At 43.8% G+C, this 15,373-nt stretch overlaps 2 protein-coding genes across 3 annotated transcripts in view; both read right to left on the reverse strand.

Moving 5' to 3' along the window:
* The window catches only part of STIMATE (STIM activating enhancer), a 32,874-nt gene extending 25,253 nt beyond the window's left edge, over positions 1–7,621 (reverse strand). Inside the window, exon 1 of the mRNA XM_085072873.1 lies at positions 7,396–7,621. Coding sequence (XP_084928999.1) covers positions 7,396–7,564 — 169 coding nt within the window. The 5' untranslated portion in view covers positions 7,565–7,621. The remainder of the gene's footprint in view (positions 1–7,395) is intronic.
* A 2,243-nt stretch (positions 7,622–9,864) lies between these two features.
* Positions 9,865–15,373, reverse strand: part of SFMBT1 (Scm like with four mbt domains 1) — a 71,963-nt gene continuing 66,454 nt past the window's right edge. For both annotated transcript variants that reach the window (XM_085072876.1, XM_085072875.1), the window contains exon 21: positions 9,865–15,229. In XM_085072876.1, the coding sequence (XP_084929002.1) occupies positions 15,089–15,229 (141 nt within the window). In that variant the 3' untranslated portion in view covers positions 9,865–15,088. The remainder of the gene's footprint in view (positions 15,230–15,373) is intronic.

Consider the following 15,373-nt stretch of genomic DNA (forward strand, 5'->3'; position numbering starts at 1 on the left):
AAATCCATTTTAGCTCATTTTCATTCTCAACCTTCCTTACATATGACAACATATGTATGAGTTTATGACAAGAAATATATTAAAAATGTGTGATTCAGGGTAAGTGGCAGAAAAACACATCTTTGGTATCATGACCCTTACTGTGAATAGGTTTAGTTATTCCTGACTAAACACTAAAACCTCATCCCTATACCACACCACCTGCAAAGACAGACTCATGCAAGCTCTGAGCTTGTATTCAGTCTGCCAGAGATTTAACAAACTGAGTTTCACAGGGAATAAATTTTGCTGAGATCAAGAAATCTTTGAGAATGCAAAGCATTTCCTACCAGCAGGCATGAGAAGGCAGACCTGATTTTTCACTTCATCAACAAAATCCACACAGATAAGACCTTGTTAAATACCACTTTAAGAATGCAAACTTCATTAACCATGAAATTAATATCACCACAGAATGCTAAACTGCACCCTGTGTATCTGTACAAATCAGCTCCTTACAGATTTAATTATAAAACACCAGTCAAGAAGGCATTCACTATGCACTTTAGAGTTAAACACCAGCCGAGCTAACAGTCCAGAAGTTCATCTTAATTAAACACAGCTTCAGTGTTTCTGGATAATTCATCATTTTAATAGTTTACAAATGTCAACATAACTTATCCTTTTTCCTAAACATTTCATAATGTGAATGACATGTGTAATTATACTTAGAACAATCTTATTACGAGGCCTACAACTACATCCAGCAATCATCGGAGTAATAAGAAAATGTAACACTTTCTGAGCCAGCAAGACGAATTAGGGCATCAGACCTAATGAAAAGAGACTTAAAGATTGTAGATTATTTGTCTAAATTGGTGCCTTATTTTTATTGTCTCAACTTTTACCAGCATGCCATTTCAAGGATAGTTAATGACACTAAAATATTAATGACCTGACGTGATCAGGACATCAGGACCAATAAAGTGCTATTACAATCTATGGCAACTAAGAACTGGAAATCTTGCAAGCACTTTTAATGAAAAAACAGGTTCTTTCCTTCACTTGAAAAGAAGCAGCTGAGCAGTTCCCAACCCTATTATTACTTGCTTTTGTACATCATGAAATTTGTCAGCAAGATTTGGCTTTTTTCTGGAGAGTTCACAATGGATAGAATTTATTTCACAGAGATGTTTCACATTAACGAGTACTACAATATTAGCATGGTAAAAGAAAGTAATTTACTTTGCTAATTTACCCAGAGTTGGGTTTCTTTTTCTCTGCTACAGCTCACAGTGCATCTCTCCTATTTGTCTCAAACACAGCTCAGGATGTCACAGAGGCACTGGAAGGGCTGATGATTTATTTAAAACAAACAAGCAGCAGCAATGCTACATGGCTGCAAGCGATACCTCACCATCTGGGGATAAGGAAACACTGGATCATTGTAAGGCACAATTTACTTGACCGTGACCAAAGTGACCTCACAGGGCTTTTCCAAGTCCTGCAGCTACAAGCTGACACTTAACCCACACAGTAACAGCTACTGCAGTGCACCGCGATACCGATCGTCACTAATTGCCATGGAATGGGCCCGAAGGAGGAAGGGAATATAACACATATTTCTCCTACCATCAGCCCATCCTGTTTCCTTCCTGGCGCCCAGCCAGACAAGAGGGAGCTGCATCAGCCCTTCAGTGCCAGGCGGCCAAAGCCGCCGCGGGCTGTCAGTCAGGTTGACGCGTCCCTGCCTCCCTCCATGCCCGAGCGATGCCGAGCAGCAGGCTCTGGCCGCAGGGCAGTGCTCGCTGTCCGGCTGGGGGCTCGCTGCGACCCGGCCAGGGCTGCCCGGGGAGCTGTCCAGGGTGCTGCCCCGCCCGCGACTCCCAGGGGAGCCTGCCCCTCCTGCTTCTTTAAAATGCACTCTCCAAACCTCGCCTTTTGTCACAGTTCAACAGCACACCTCACCACTCTTCCTTTACCTGCAGAGGGATTGATCCCTGCTGCTTCGATACCCAAGAGCGCTCCTTAAACTCATTCCCAAGCACACACTGGATGCCAGTTCTGCATTTACCTGGCAGCTCACCAGGAGCTTGCACTTTGGAGAGTACTAGGAAAATTATTTAAGCTCATTTTACACCGTGTGTTTTGGTGTGCAAGGCCAATGCTGTTCATATTTTTGTAATTAGGAAAGCTCCCATTTGTGATTTGAAACTTCTGTACGAGATATGTTTTAGTATCAGACACAAAGAACCCTGCTGAGGGGTCCTCAAGAATTCACGCACTGCATCACTCAGAGCAAATACATTCGAGGATGCAGTATTATCAAGTCAGAATAAAATAAAATCTTAAAGAAATGTTTTTATTAATAAAGCTAGCTGGCCACTGCCCTGCATCTTAGAATATGCATGCAGAATAAACTAGTTGCTGTTACTCAGAAGTCCATATTTTAATGCTGATATTACAGGACATCAAATTTCCATATTTTCTAAGTCTGCTCAAGCACAAAGAAAATTGCTATAGAAAGCAACTAAATCATATGGTTTAGACCTTTTGTATCCAATAGATTATTTTATGCTTTTTTATTAAAGGCAACTGGAATTGCTTCTAATTCCTTCTGCCCAGAAAATTCCCATAAAATTACCCCCTTATCTACATGCAAATATGAAATAATTCCTCTGAAAAGCACATTTTTGCTAAGGCATTTCAAATTCTACTAAATTACCTACTAAGTTAGCTTTTTATATGAAAAAGCATTCCTTCTCCTTGGACAGCTTTTTAAGTGGGAAAACCTGGCTGTAAAGTTAACTGGCATTAAGGACATAGTCTTTAAGGTAATGTAAGCAAAGAGAGTACCTCAAAATACATACAGTATCTTTGAATGGAAGAGTTTCTTCTTTTTGTTTCATCTGTGACCCTCGCCAGCAACACCACCTACTCAATTATTCACTGCACCTGTACCCAATCATTTCACCTGTGTAAGTTCTTCTCAGCCTGAGTACAGACACAAACTGTAAGGAAGCCATGAAAAGGGAACAGACTCCCACACTCTGGTCTCCTTTACAGCATAATTATATTTTCCTCACAGACAGACACAATCCTTTTACCTGTGGAGAACCAACCAACTCTCCTTTTTCAATAATTCATGGATACAACTCACAGCTGATTTCTCAGCCATTCCTAAGTAGCCCAGAACAAACACTGCTGCACTCTGATAAGGTACCAATCTTCTGAAAAGCAAGCTTAGTAAATAAACTACTTAAAACAGTTTGTCAGACAGGGTAAAGGGATGGGCAGTGGGGTTTTCCCCATACCTTTCCAAGGTTTGGGTAATAAAAATTGAGCTATTTATGACTACACCTACGTCATACATGTGTGAGAATACTGTGCCAACACCACTCTCTTATCATTCACTACCAATAAAAGCCCAACCACTGAATGCTCAGAAGGTGCTTGCAATTACTGACAAAACATGTAGTATTTACACTAAAGTATTTAAAACCAGCTTTGTGGCATCAGGAAATAAACACAAACAGTGTATGAAGGAACCTCAAACACCTAAGGAGCAAAGCCATCATTTTAAATCAAGATCCCTATAAATTATGATACAAATATTATAACAGCAAACTTTGAAAAAATATTATCTTTGGCTTAGTGACCTGTACCATAAACACACATTTCTTCCATTGAGGGAAATTCATTAAGACTTCCTGTTATGAAGTGGTTTGGCTTAAATAAACCAGAGTGAAAAACAAATGCATATATAAGGTAGGAGGGACAAAAACAAAGCCAATACACTGAAAACCAGCAGGCTAACAGACTTGAGAGTCAGTGACCAGAGTCCAAGAGGGCTGCCAGTCCAGGCAAACTTGCCAAAATGGGGTGTTTTTTCATCAGATACTTCCCTTGGATAGGGAGTGAGAGCACATGGTCAGGAGAGACTCAACAGAAGTTGTCTCACCCGACTTCAGTTCGGCTTTTGGTGTGCTGGAACTTCTGTAGTATCTGGGTGAAAGTGTTTCACTCATCTTTAGCCCCACAGCTGAGCAGTAAAATTAATTCACAGTAACTAAAGACAACACACAGGTGGACTCTGGTAGTATTAAATATATTCACTACTGATTCAGACATCAGCAAAGGACCTCCCTGCACATGCTCCACATCAAGAACAGGAGGGTACAGTTTGGAATCACGGAGACTAAGGAGTGCATGTGTGAGGCCTCAACTTACCAAATGCAAACTTCTCTTTTTAAGGGGGACAGGGAAGCTCCCATATAAACTCAGGATAGATGATCACGAGCTAAAGCACCTTCTACAAGAAAAAGATTAGGGGGTTGTGACAGGTTACATCTGAATATAAAAAAAGCCAGAAGGAAGTCACTTTTTTAAAAGGTGAGGTGAGTGAGTTAAACTGGTCTTCATTCCCTGTGTGTCAGAACAGGGAGGCAAGAGCTTCAAAGAAAATGAAACTTTAGAATTAATTCCAAATGAACATTTTGTCAGCTCAAAGTGAGAAATTCACTTTGAGCTGTCATTTCTTGATTGTGCCAATTGAGTAGTGAGGAAACACACTAGGTAGGCTGATAATGTGCCTGGGCTAAAAACCTTCCTTAAAGATATCAGAAGACAATCAAAGCAGGGCAGTTCCCAAGCTCACCCTGTGAGAGAGCCACATCTTCCACGAACTAAAAACCTGTTACTTAAGACATTTTAGCCCTTAAAATATGAAGTTTGAATGATGTCACTGGCAGGTCAGCTGACAGCAACTGAACAGGAGTATGAGCAAAAAGATGGCACACTAGAGTGTCAGATCTTAAATGATTTTGCTTAAAGAACAGTCTTTCAGTTATTTGTAGAAGAACATCCAGCAGTGAGGCACAGAAAAGGTCCTTCTTCTCTTACAGCTTACATTTAAAAATATTTTCTTTTTTCCACTGAACTCAAGCATGGTAAAATTTATCTAGAAAAGGGCAAGTCTGGGTCAGCCTTTGATTTAGCCACTTACCAAAATTCCTTATTCTTTACATGTCAAATCAAATATTCCTCAAAGAAAGACAGTTTCTGTGCATAAAGAGCAACTGTGCAATGTAGCTCTGGTGCCATTAATTTCTTTTACTAGAGTGGGTTCAGTACCATTAATCACAACCAAAGTATTAGAACATCGCCTTCCAGTGTTTCCTTCAAAAAAAAAAAAAAAAAGAAAGAAAAAGTGACTTCCTCCTTATTAAATTTAAATACCAGACAGTCAGACAGTCATGGATCTTCAGTTCTTTCACGTTTTTACAGACAAGAACTGGAGAAATGATACAGCTGCACACAGAGAATTACTGCTGCTCCAAAGGGACCTGACTGCAGTCACAAATCTCAAGCAGTCCCTGCCTACAGCCACCTGTTTCTCCCTCAGTGCCAGCACCTCTCTTGTGCCAGACAGCTACAGGACCAGAGCTACTCCAGCTGAAAAGCAACCACAGCTCCTCATTCATTTTTCTTGCTGTATCAGTTCTGTGATCCAGCTCTAGCAGCTGTGTCATCCCTCCTGCCCCAGCAGCCCACAGACAGCTGTGCAGGTGCTGTAGGTGTTTGCCGAGGTCATGCTCTCCCTCCATTCTCAGACACAAGTTCCTGTTTCTCTCTCATATCTCATCTGTCACAAAAAGTACCCTTTGCTGAGGAAACTTTAGTTTGGAACAACACACCAAGTGTTTTGCATATGACATAAAAAGGATAGAAACATTCAGACAAAGCTATCAGACAAACAGAATTTTTGCACAAAACAGCCCCTAACAGAGAGAGCTGCTCTTGTAACAGTGTAACAGCCGGATGTGGTGCGACCAGCTTCTCCTCCTGCTCAGGGAGAGGCACAAAAGAGTGTGGAAGAGAATGTAACTCTCAAAGCTGGGACAAACATACCTATCCCTCTGTTTTTGAATAGATACACTCTAAAGAATGACAAGTTGCTATGTTTTTGCTATGATCTCCTTTGAATAAAGATTCCTTTTCTCACCAGTACGCTGGGAAGACTGGCTGCCTTCCTTCCACTCCCTTCTGCCACAACTGCATCGACAGTCTCCTCATAGTTTGTGGTTTAAAGTGCCTAATCCAGGTCAGAAAGCACAGCCAACAACAAGGTTTTTATTTTTCTAGTCCCTGCTTTTTGTATTCACTTTTTCTTGTCTTCACTTAGCCCAGTATTACTGTAAAATGCATAAAGATATCATTAAAAAAACAAAAAGGGACCATCCTGACAACTAGCATCTGCAGTTCTTCATGTTCTGATGCACAATCCATAAGAATTACCTACTTGTATCCCTTAAATCTAAAACCAACACAGTGTACACATCACCTTCTCACACAGAGGTACTTCAGTTTGGAAACGGCTAGAACTTCTAATTATGAGGCTGCCATCAAGGACCAAATACTACACCAGTGACTACTGTTGCCCTTCAGCCATGTGATGACAGCTACACACATAGCTTTTAGAAGAGCAGTGTAATTGTTAATAGTGAGTGAGACACTAAAGCATGCAAATATAATGTGTTAGCAAATGTCTGAGTTAACCATAATAGTGTGACAGCAGCATAAAAAGGCATCAGTGCAATTCTAATGTAAACAGAATCCTGGTCTTTAGATCAAACAGAAAAACACATCCCTGATATTCTCTTCTTCCTCTCCCACTTTCTGCTACCAGCAAGGTCACAGTCAGCTGAGTAATAGCACTGAGCTTCTTTTTCACTACTCAACCCAAAGCATACTAACCAGAGCATGGGATAGAGACAAGTCCACAACTGTTCCACGTTACTTGATTGCCTCACCACAGGGCTGGAGTCACCACAGACCTTCCCTGCCTTTACACCACCCTCAAAAGGCAGTGTGAGGAGCTAGTGGCCATCAGCTGAGCTCTGTCAGCAGCCACAGAGCTCTGGGGCAGCTCCAGCTCCCAGGTGTGGCCCTCCAAGGAAGGGAGGCACGACTGACACAAGCACGACTTTGCTGCTGATGACACGACACGGCACACCTGCAGTAAAACCGATCAGCCAAACCCGTGACTTCTGTACATCCCAAACCCGAGCGGCTCCGCACACACCACCCACTCCTGCCGGCAGTATGCCAAGCAGAACACACACCCACCCATAAATTCTATCAGCACGGGTGCGAACACTGGGAAGGCAAGTTTGAGAAAGCGAAAGCACTTGAGCCGCCGCCGCTGAGGCCTCCCCGCACGGCCCCGCTCCAGCTCCCCGGCACCCCCGAGGCCGCCGCGGCCCTTCCTGCCCACCCTCCCCGGCCGGCAGCCCGGGACAGCCCGGCCCTTCCCGGGACGCTCTCGGGGCAGCGGCACCGCTACCCAGCCCGACCCGTCCCCGCGGCCGGCCCGCCCTCTCCCGCCAGGCCGGAGGCCGCGGCCCCGCCACTCACGCATGAGGGTGCTGAAGGCCACGACGCCCAGGAGCCCCTGCAGGAAGATGCCGAATCTGTCCATGAGGGCGCCGTTCTCGCAGCCGCGGTCCCCGGGCCCCGCCGCCCCGCCGGGCCGCGGGGAGCTGGCGGTGAGGCCGAGGCTGCCGTTGGGCGGCGGCGCCCCCATGGCGAGGCCCGGCCGGCGCCCTCAGCGGCGCATGGCGGCCGTGCGGCCCCGCTGCCGCTCCGCTCCGCCCCGCTGCCTGCGCTCCCCGCCCGCCCCGCTGCCGCTCCGCTCCGCCCCGCTGCCTGCGCTCCCCGCCCGCCCCGCTGCCGCCCCGCCCCTGCCCCGCCCCGTGGCGTCACCGCCCGCCCGCCCTGCCCTCAGCGCTCCGCACGGCACGGCACAGCGAGCGGCCCCGAGAGGGTTCCGAGCAGCTCCGGGCAGCGCAGAGCCTCAGCCCCGGGGCTGCCCGCTGAACAGCGCGGCACATGAGGCTCCGGGGCTGCGGGCAGCCGCCAAACGCTGCCCGGCTCCAGCATCCACCCCCTCTGCTAAAGGCGCCACAGCCGTGAGGAATCCCCGGGACGAACCGCAGCACCTGAGGCTTCGCTGAGCCCTGACGGCACAGGGTCGGGCGAGTCTATCACCCTAGAAAAATTATCAGCTGGGTTGTTTAGCAAAAATGTTCCTTTACAAAGGGCAGCCCCCTCCCCAAGGGATTAAACAAAACACACCAGCACTTTGATTTGGAAACTGTACGTGTGAAACTGGACCTGTTGGCCAGTGAGCCTTGACTGGCCCCATTGTGCCAAACCCTCTTCATTGTCACCAGCCACAACTGCAGCAAGCCTAGGCTCTTATTTTTAGGGCAGGATCAGCCCAGGTCACGTTGCATTATATTGCTTTCTTACACAGTTTCTTTAATTTCATTAAATAATTTAAAATCCCTCTCTAAATATGAATTCACTTCTAAGTATGACCCAGAAAGTACATCAGAAGTACATCAGTACATAGAAGTCTATCAGAAAACAAAGCCAAGCACATGAAGCAGTAATTATTCAAATAACATTTGTTGTGTCTACATCACAAACCCACCTACGTGACTGTACTTCCTGGCAGGTGATGCCAAACAGTATTGGCACATGAGTAATTTTTTTGATTCTTAGGCTGTGCCATAAATGTCTGGAAGTTGCAGTTGGAAAACTTCCAGAAGAAACGCTCTCAGTTCTCTGACCTAGAGAGCACACAGCCAAAATGCTCTGTCCAGTGCTTCTGGCCCCAGGTCAACATGCATCTGCTCTCAATTGCCAAAAGCAAAAGTTAGGGAAGCAAATAGTTACCTAACAGGAAGGACAAGGACCAAAGCAGGTTGCTTTTTCTCCCCTTTGCACACAGTGGTAATAGCCATCAACCACTGCATTTCCAACCTGGACGTGACCCAAGGGCCGTTTTTCAGCTTTCACAGCTGCTGCTGAACATTTGACAACCCACACACATACCTCTGACCTGGTAACCCAATACTGGTTAAAGATTTACCTAATGCTGTTTACACATACAACTTACATTTCAGACATGAATCTGGAAACGTAACTTGAAGGGCTTATACCTCATGTTACTCCATATTCCATGCTTTAAACCAGATCATTCCCCCAAAATACCTCTTCAAGGGTTTCATCTCCTCATGACTCCTATAAGCCCTTCTGAAACCCATGGCAGACAAATCACTGCCTCCTGCTATGTAGTATTCACAAGCCTTCAGATTTCTCTCAAGCAGATACTGCTCTGTGAAGGCAAGCAGAAGATTTATGTTAAATCCTACATATTTATAGAGGTCTAAAGACAGTGTTAAGCAAATCAGTTTCATCCCACTCCTAAGCGTTTTCTGCACCCAGTGTAAAATCAGCTCAAGGTAACTGAAGTGCAGCCAAGAAGCAAGTGCCGAGTACAATCTGTTGGAATGCTAAGTAAGGAAACAAGAACTTTGCAAGGCAAAGTTGTTTCTGAAACATCCTGTGGGCTCTCATGTTATTCAGAGGAAGTAAAGTCAGCTCATCTTAAAATTTCAGCTTGCTGGGGTAGTGTTAACCTTTACACAACCATCCAGAAGGAGCAAAAGCACCTGCAAGGTTTGCTCTGGATTCTATCAAGCAGTTTCCAAGGTTCATAGAAAGCAATACAAGAAAATTACCCCAATTTGTAGGTCCTGTCCTCAGCTCCTGTATATTAACTGGCTTCAGCACTCTGTGAAACAAAACCTGTTACCTTAGAAGAAGCTTTGATAAAGAAGATTCTTGCATTTGAGGGAAGTGAATAAACCCAATCAAGCTCTTTAACATGAAGCCTCTGCAAGTGGTAATTCTGTGGCTGGCATTTACCTTTTATGCAAGTAATGGAACATGCCAGACAGCTTTCCACAGTTTTCTAAGATGGAAAATTGCTCATGGTAAGCAGCATTTACGATGATATTAATACCAAAGCCATCATTAACAGTTTAAGTATCTTTTTTAATTTTCTTACAACCACTTAAAACTGTCATATAACACAAACCTTTGTACACTATTTACAGACAAAACAAGTAAAATATCCATCCAAAATATTTTTTAAAAAATCCTCTGATTAAATTGTTACACCTGCTCAAACAATGGTGGGACTTAATAGGCATATTTTCTTGTGCATGTTTCTCTTCCATGTAGTACTTCAGTCTCACTGCATATATATATTTTCTTTTAAAAGTTAAAGAAAGATAAAACAACAAGCAGAAGGGACACAACACAATATGCATTTAAATCTTTGTTTAAGAACAAGCAGCTAATTAAAAAAGGCAAAATACAGGAAAAGTGCATCAGTTCCAATGAGTTAGTATAAGAAAGAGGCCCACAGGTGTGGAGCTGGCACCCTTTTGGGTAGAGTCTCCTAGAAGACCTCTGATTGTCTATAGAGATTATTTTAAATTTATTTTAAACAGAAATAAAAATTACCAAAAAAAAAAAAAAAAGGAATTAAAAAGGAGAGGAGAAACATGACACCTCCAGATTTTTTTTTTGCCACGAGGTTTCTTGGAAACTGGTGTTCAACAACTTTCAGAGTGGGTGAGAATTCCTTTGTGCCCAGAGCTCAGTGTTGACCCTGTGCCAGGCCAGGGGGTCCCACTGTTTGTGCTAAGTCAGTCAGACCCACTGCCTTGGAATTTTGTTAGCGCAAGACCTGCTTGCTTCCATGGCTTAAAGCTGAGCCAAATGCTGCTGGCTGTGCACCTGAACAGAGCAACTTTGTCTTCTCATCAGAAGTCCATTTGCATGTCTGGTGCATTGCAGAACAGATGCCACGCTGAGGAAGCTAGAAATGCCCATGGGGACAAAGTGTCCCTAACCTTAACTCATTTTTGTTGTGTTTCATACAGATTGGTATTTTGGTTTTACAACAATAAAAGAGGCTTGTTGTCTCTGGTGTTCCCAAGTCCCATTGTTATCCTTCACCCAAAAGGCTGCCTTTGAAAACAAGGCTACATGCATGTTTGGGGAAGGGCGGCAGCACTCTGAAACAAGGGGTCAGCACACAATCCCTTTGAAGGGAAGCCTTCATCCTACAGCTGAAGTCTCCTGACCGAGCCTATGTCTTTGTGCTTTGTTACTTATAGGTAATCTGAGCTCACAGTAGGCAGTAACCAGCCTGACACTATGTGACAGGGCTAGTTAAAGAGTAGCTTTGTACAGGATCATCGCATTTTTGGCTTTCTGGTAAGGCTACTTCATCTAGTAACAACAGATTTGGTCCAAAGGTATCCAGTCTCCAAAGCGAGCTCGATAGTTTTGAAGCCTATTCCATTACATTCAAAAATCTCACAAGCCACTGGGCTTTTCCCTAATGAAGTACCAAGGCTTTGTATTTTATATAGAAGAATGGAGTGCTCAGTCCAATCGACTGTAAATATATTTACACTTCTGTGGACCTAGCAGCTAAATACTCCTTCCCTCCTTTAAAGCATCACTGGAATAAAGAACAAACACTAGCAAATTCTAAAACAACAACAAAATACTGCTAAAAGTTGTGACAGAGAAAGAAATCCGACTGCAAACACTCCTGGAGTTCTATACAACACAGAAATTAATCTGCCTTTTATTTCGTTCCTCAAAGAGGAACTTTCAGAAATGTTTAGAGCTAGGAAAAAAGTAGTCTTCATTCACCGAGATCAGTGCTGTACCTCTCCTCTCCTGGAAGGACTGCTTTCAGTTTAGGATGGACTGCAAGCTGCTTGTGCTTTGGGGATAATTCTACCACATCGAACCTCCGTGGCATTTTTGGAGGTCAAATACTTCTCTGTAATAGAATCCTTGTGTTGGTGCACAAAGCACACAACAGTAAGCCAACAAAACCTTTCTGCCTAACAAGGCTAAGGTTAGCCCAGTCAAAGAAGAACCACCAGTTTCTAAAGCTATGATGTGCAAAACCCAGACTGCACAATGCACATGAAAATATGACAAACAAGAACACAAACCCTCAGTAGGTCAAGCCAATGGTAAACTCCTGTTACCAGCCACAAAAACAGTACATGAGAGTTCACTTGCTTGTACTGAAGACATTTTTAAGATACCATTGCCTTTCTCCTGGACTCTGGCTTTGTTGTACTGTATGGTGAAATGATGTGGTAGAGGACAGCACAAACCCCTGAACCCTAAATTCATGCAGTCCCAGAAATTTCTGATGGTGAGACATCGCTATTACCCAAAGCCAAGATTCAGCCACCAGCTATACAAAATCCAGTTCTGAAGAAACAGAACGACTAAAGCAGTGTGTGAGTTCATTGCAAGTCATACTGGAGTAAGATGAACAAGTGAGCGCAGTTGTGTCATCTGCATGGAGAAAGAGGAACTTGAAACAGAGTCAAGTAGAAACACCATCCATCAAGCTAAAGCCCCAGTTATCCCTTTTAAATCCAGCAATAAAACAGAGTGCATTTTTTTCCAGGAAACAGAGTGTACAGTACCCGTGTGCAGCATAAAAACATTTCACAAATAATGAAAACATCCCTTTTGAAATTCTCAACAAAAATAGATCCCATTGGGACCAGACTGTCAGTGCCTCCCAAAACAAGGCAGAAAAATCCAGCCTATAAAACATGCCAAAGGTGACCAGTAAGTATCCCACTAACAGCGGAAACTGCTGACTGCTTTATTTACTGAGAAAAGGAAGTATGACATTTGTATTTAAAACCCCAGGCACCGTGTTAACAGGTCCACTAAGTTACACCTTCAGCTCTGTTCTCTCCTGACAGCTACTTAAAAAGACATCTATCTGTCTATGGGGAAAGGTGGAAGCAACATCTCTTGGCTATGCAGGTCAATTCTGCCAGGCACCAGAACAACAGAACTCTGGGAATTCTACTGCACTGAACCAAAAGCATCATCTTCCAGCCCAGAAGTTCTCTCCTGGTCCAATTTTTCAAGACAAGATGCTGACAGCAAAGCAGCAGTGTTTCTTTTAAAATTTTTTCAAGCCTAATGGCTTATGACTGAGCTTGTTCTAAGGGACTGGAGTACAGGCAAATGATCTAAGCACAATATGAAGAGCCAAAACATCCATTTATTGGCCACATATCTGGTGTAAGGGACACTTTGATTTCAATTTAATTATGTCTTCAGACTCTGCTTACAACGCGGGAGAAAAATTGTCCTAGCAACACACTGCCCTCCTCCCTCAGGAATATTCAGCTAATAAATAGTCTGTCTGACATTTACATTTTGATTCTTGAATGAAAAAATAAAAATCTGATTTTAACACTAGTGTAAATAGCTCTGCCTTGACTAGGCAGTTTTTCTAAGGGGCAAAGGCAACAAAGCCCAGTTACTGAGCTCTGCTTAGCCCGAGCAGCTCTCTCTGGAGGAAGCTCCCCCTCGACACCCGTGTGGCAGGTACAGTCCCAGGCTGTGCAAACTCAGCTCTCAGCCCACATCCTTGCTGAATCCTACAGCTCACAGCTTTGGAATGGCCAATCACACTGGGCCTGAGGGAACAGAATCATTCCATTTGACCAGAGTAACCCCTGTTCATCAGAACCCAATAAATGCATCTTTCCTAAGCTGACTCCTGCAGCGAGCACCTTCCCAACTCAAATGCATTCATATGCCAGGGGCTTCCTGCAGAGATGTATTTGAACAGGACATAAAAGACCAGGGCTGCACACATTCAGCTCCTGCCTGTGCTCCTCCAAACACTCTGAGAACAGGCAGAGTAATGAATGCAAGGCAGCTGAAACTCAATGCTTATTTGATGCAGATCTTGAGCCTGATGCAAGTTTCCCCACACCTTTAATGGAAAGTAAAGCAAGCCCTGTTACTCCAAGTGTAAAGCACAGGTCTACCAGCAAGTGGCTGGTTGGGTTTTATTACCCTGGAAAATTAAAATCAGCAGTTCATCCCACTGTGAGTCTACTGATGGAACTAAGACGTCCTACCGGTCCTTTTCCTTTTCTCTAATAAAAGCACACAAATCCCTTCCCAACCCACCAAATTTTCACCAAGTCTGATCCTGAGCATCTGTAGATAGTTAAAAATACAAAGTCAAGCTCATAAGAATTTCCAGAATGCAAACACTGGCAGAGCTATGTTGCAGTCCTCTATTGATTGCAGTTTCCTTAGTGTATTCTCTAAAAAGATGTTCAGGTAGCAAAGCAAAAGTCTGCTGACAGGCTCTATGTACATGGCCAAATTGTCTGCTGAAGGAAAAGGAAATCACTTCACACAATTAAAAAAAAAAAATTTGACAACCAAAATATAGAAAATGCAGAGGCACTTTCTCTTTCCTTCCTTATTTCCTACAGCCTGCCTGTAAGAGAAGTGCAAAATAATTAAGTTTTCTGACATCTGAAAAAAAGGAAACACCCAGGTTATGCCTACAGAGGTTTCAGCTAAAGCTTTGGAACAGAAGCTCTGTGTGCTGACATTGGTTTGCACTCTGGACATGCCCACAGAAGCGAGACTGCTGTGCAGCCACAGACCACTTATCCAGAAAGAGCAGTTCCCTCCCTTTTGTAGTTCTTCACTTCTACTGTTCAGGCTACAGAGGTAGTAAAAACAAAACCAAAACCAACAACAATGAAACAAACCAAAATAAACAAAAAAAACCTTCAAAAGGAACCACACTCTTGCTATACTGTACATTCAGAACCCTGTGGCCACATTGTTGTCCTAACAATGAACAAATTCATTAAAAATCTCAACATTAACACACGAATGTGCAAAGAACACATTCCAAAGTCAGTGCTGTGGTAAAGCAAGTGTTCGTCCACAGGGAGGGAAGGGGATTCTGTGAAACATCAGGAACAGAAAGGTTATTTCTGGCAGCCTACATGCGAACGTAAACAGGATCCGTTTCTCCTTTTAAAGTTCCGTGCCAACAGAACTATTGAAATGTCATTTCCCACAAGAGGAGATTTTCTGTAATCATTAAAAAATACATTAAAAAAAGGGAACCATAGAGCAAGAGACTATTGTGTTCCCAAGCTGGCAGCTGGTAGAGTAGCCCCTGTGTTTGCATTGGCATTTTGCTCCAGATGTTGTCTTCCTTCTGTTGAAATAGAAAAATTGAGGCTGATACACACTTTTAGGTCACCAGGGCCTCAGTATAAGTTCATTTGGCTTAACTTGCAAGAGAGGAAGGAGCATGTTTTTGTAGTTGTGCTTAAAAGGTCCACTTCAACTTGGCTGCTCCTCAGTTAGCAAATTGCTGGTAGAAGGCAAGTTTGACCCTCTCAATGTGATGGCAGAGTTTAATAGCTGGTCCAAGCTTCAAGTCCATGCACTCCTGAACGGTGGGCAGGGTCAGCAGCAGCAGTGCCTGGCCATCGATTTCCTGCAAGAAGACAAAAATTCCACAGTGACTTGGTTGTTATTTTCCCTGCTCTTTCAGCTTTGACTTGCTGTAATTTCAGATTTGTGACTGTTTGTGAATTAGATGTTTCTTTCATGCTCCCCCAGGCAGCTCAAAAATCTCTCT

This window comes from Lichenostomus cassidix, chromosome 12, assembly GCF_008360975.1.
Source record: "Lichenostomus cassidix isolate B80296 chromosome 12, HeHo_3.0, whole genome shotgun sequence".
NCBI classification, from domain to species: Eukaryota; Metazoa; Chordata; class Aves; order Passeriformes; family Meliphagidae; genus Lichenostomus; species Lichenostomus cassidix.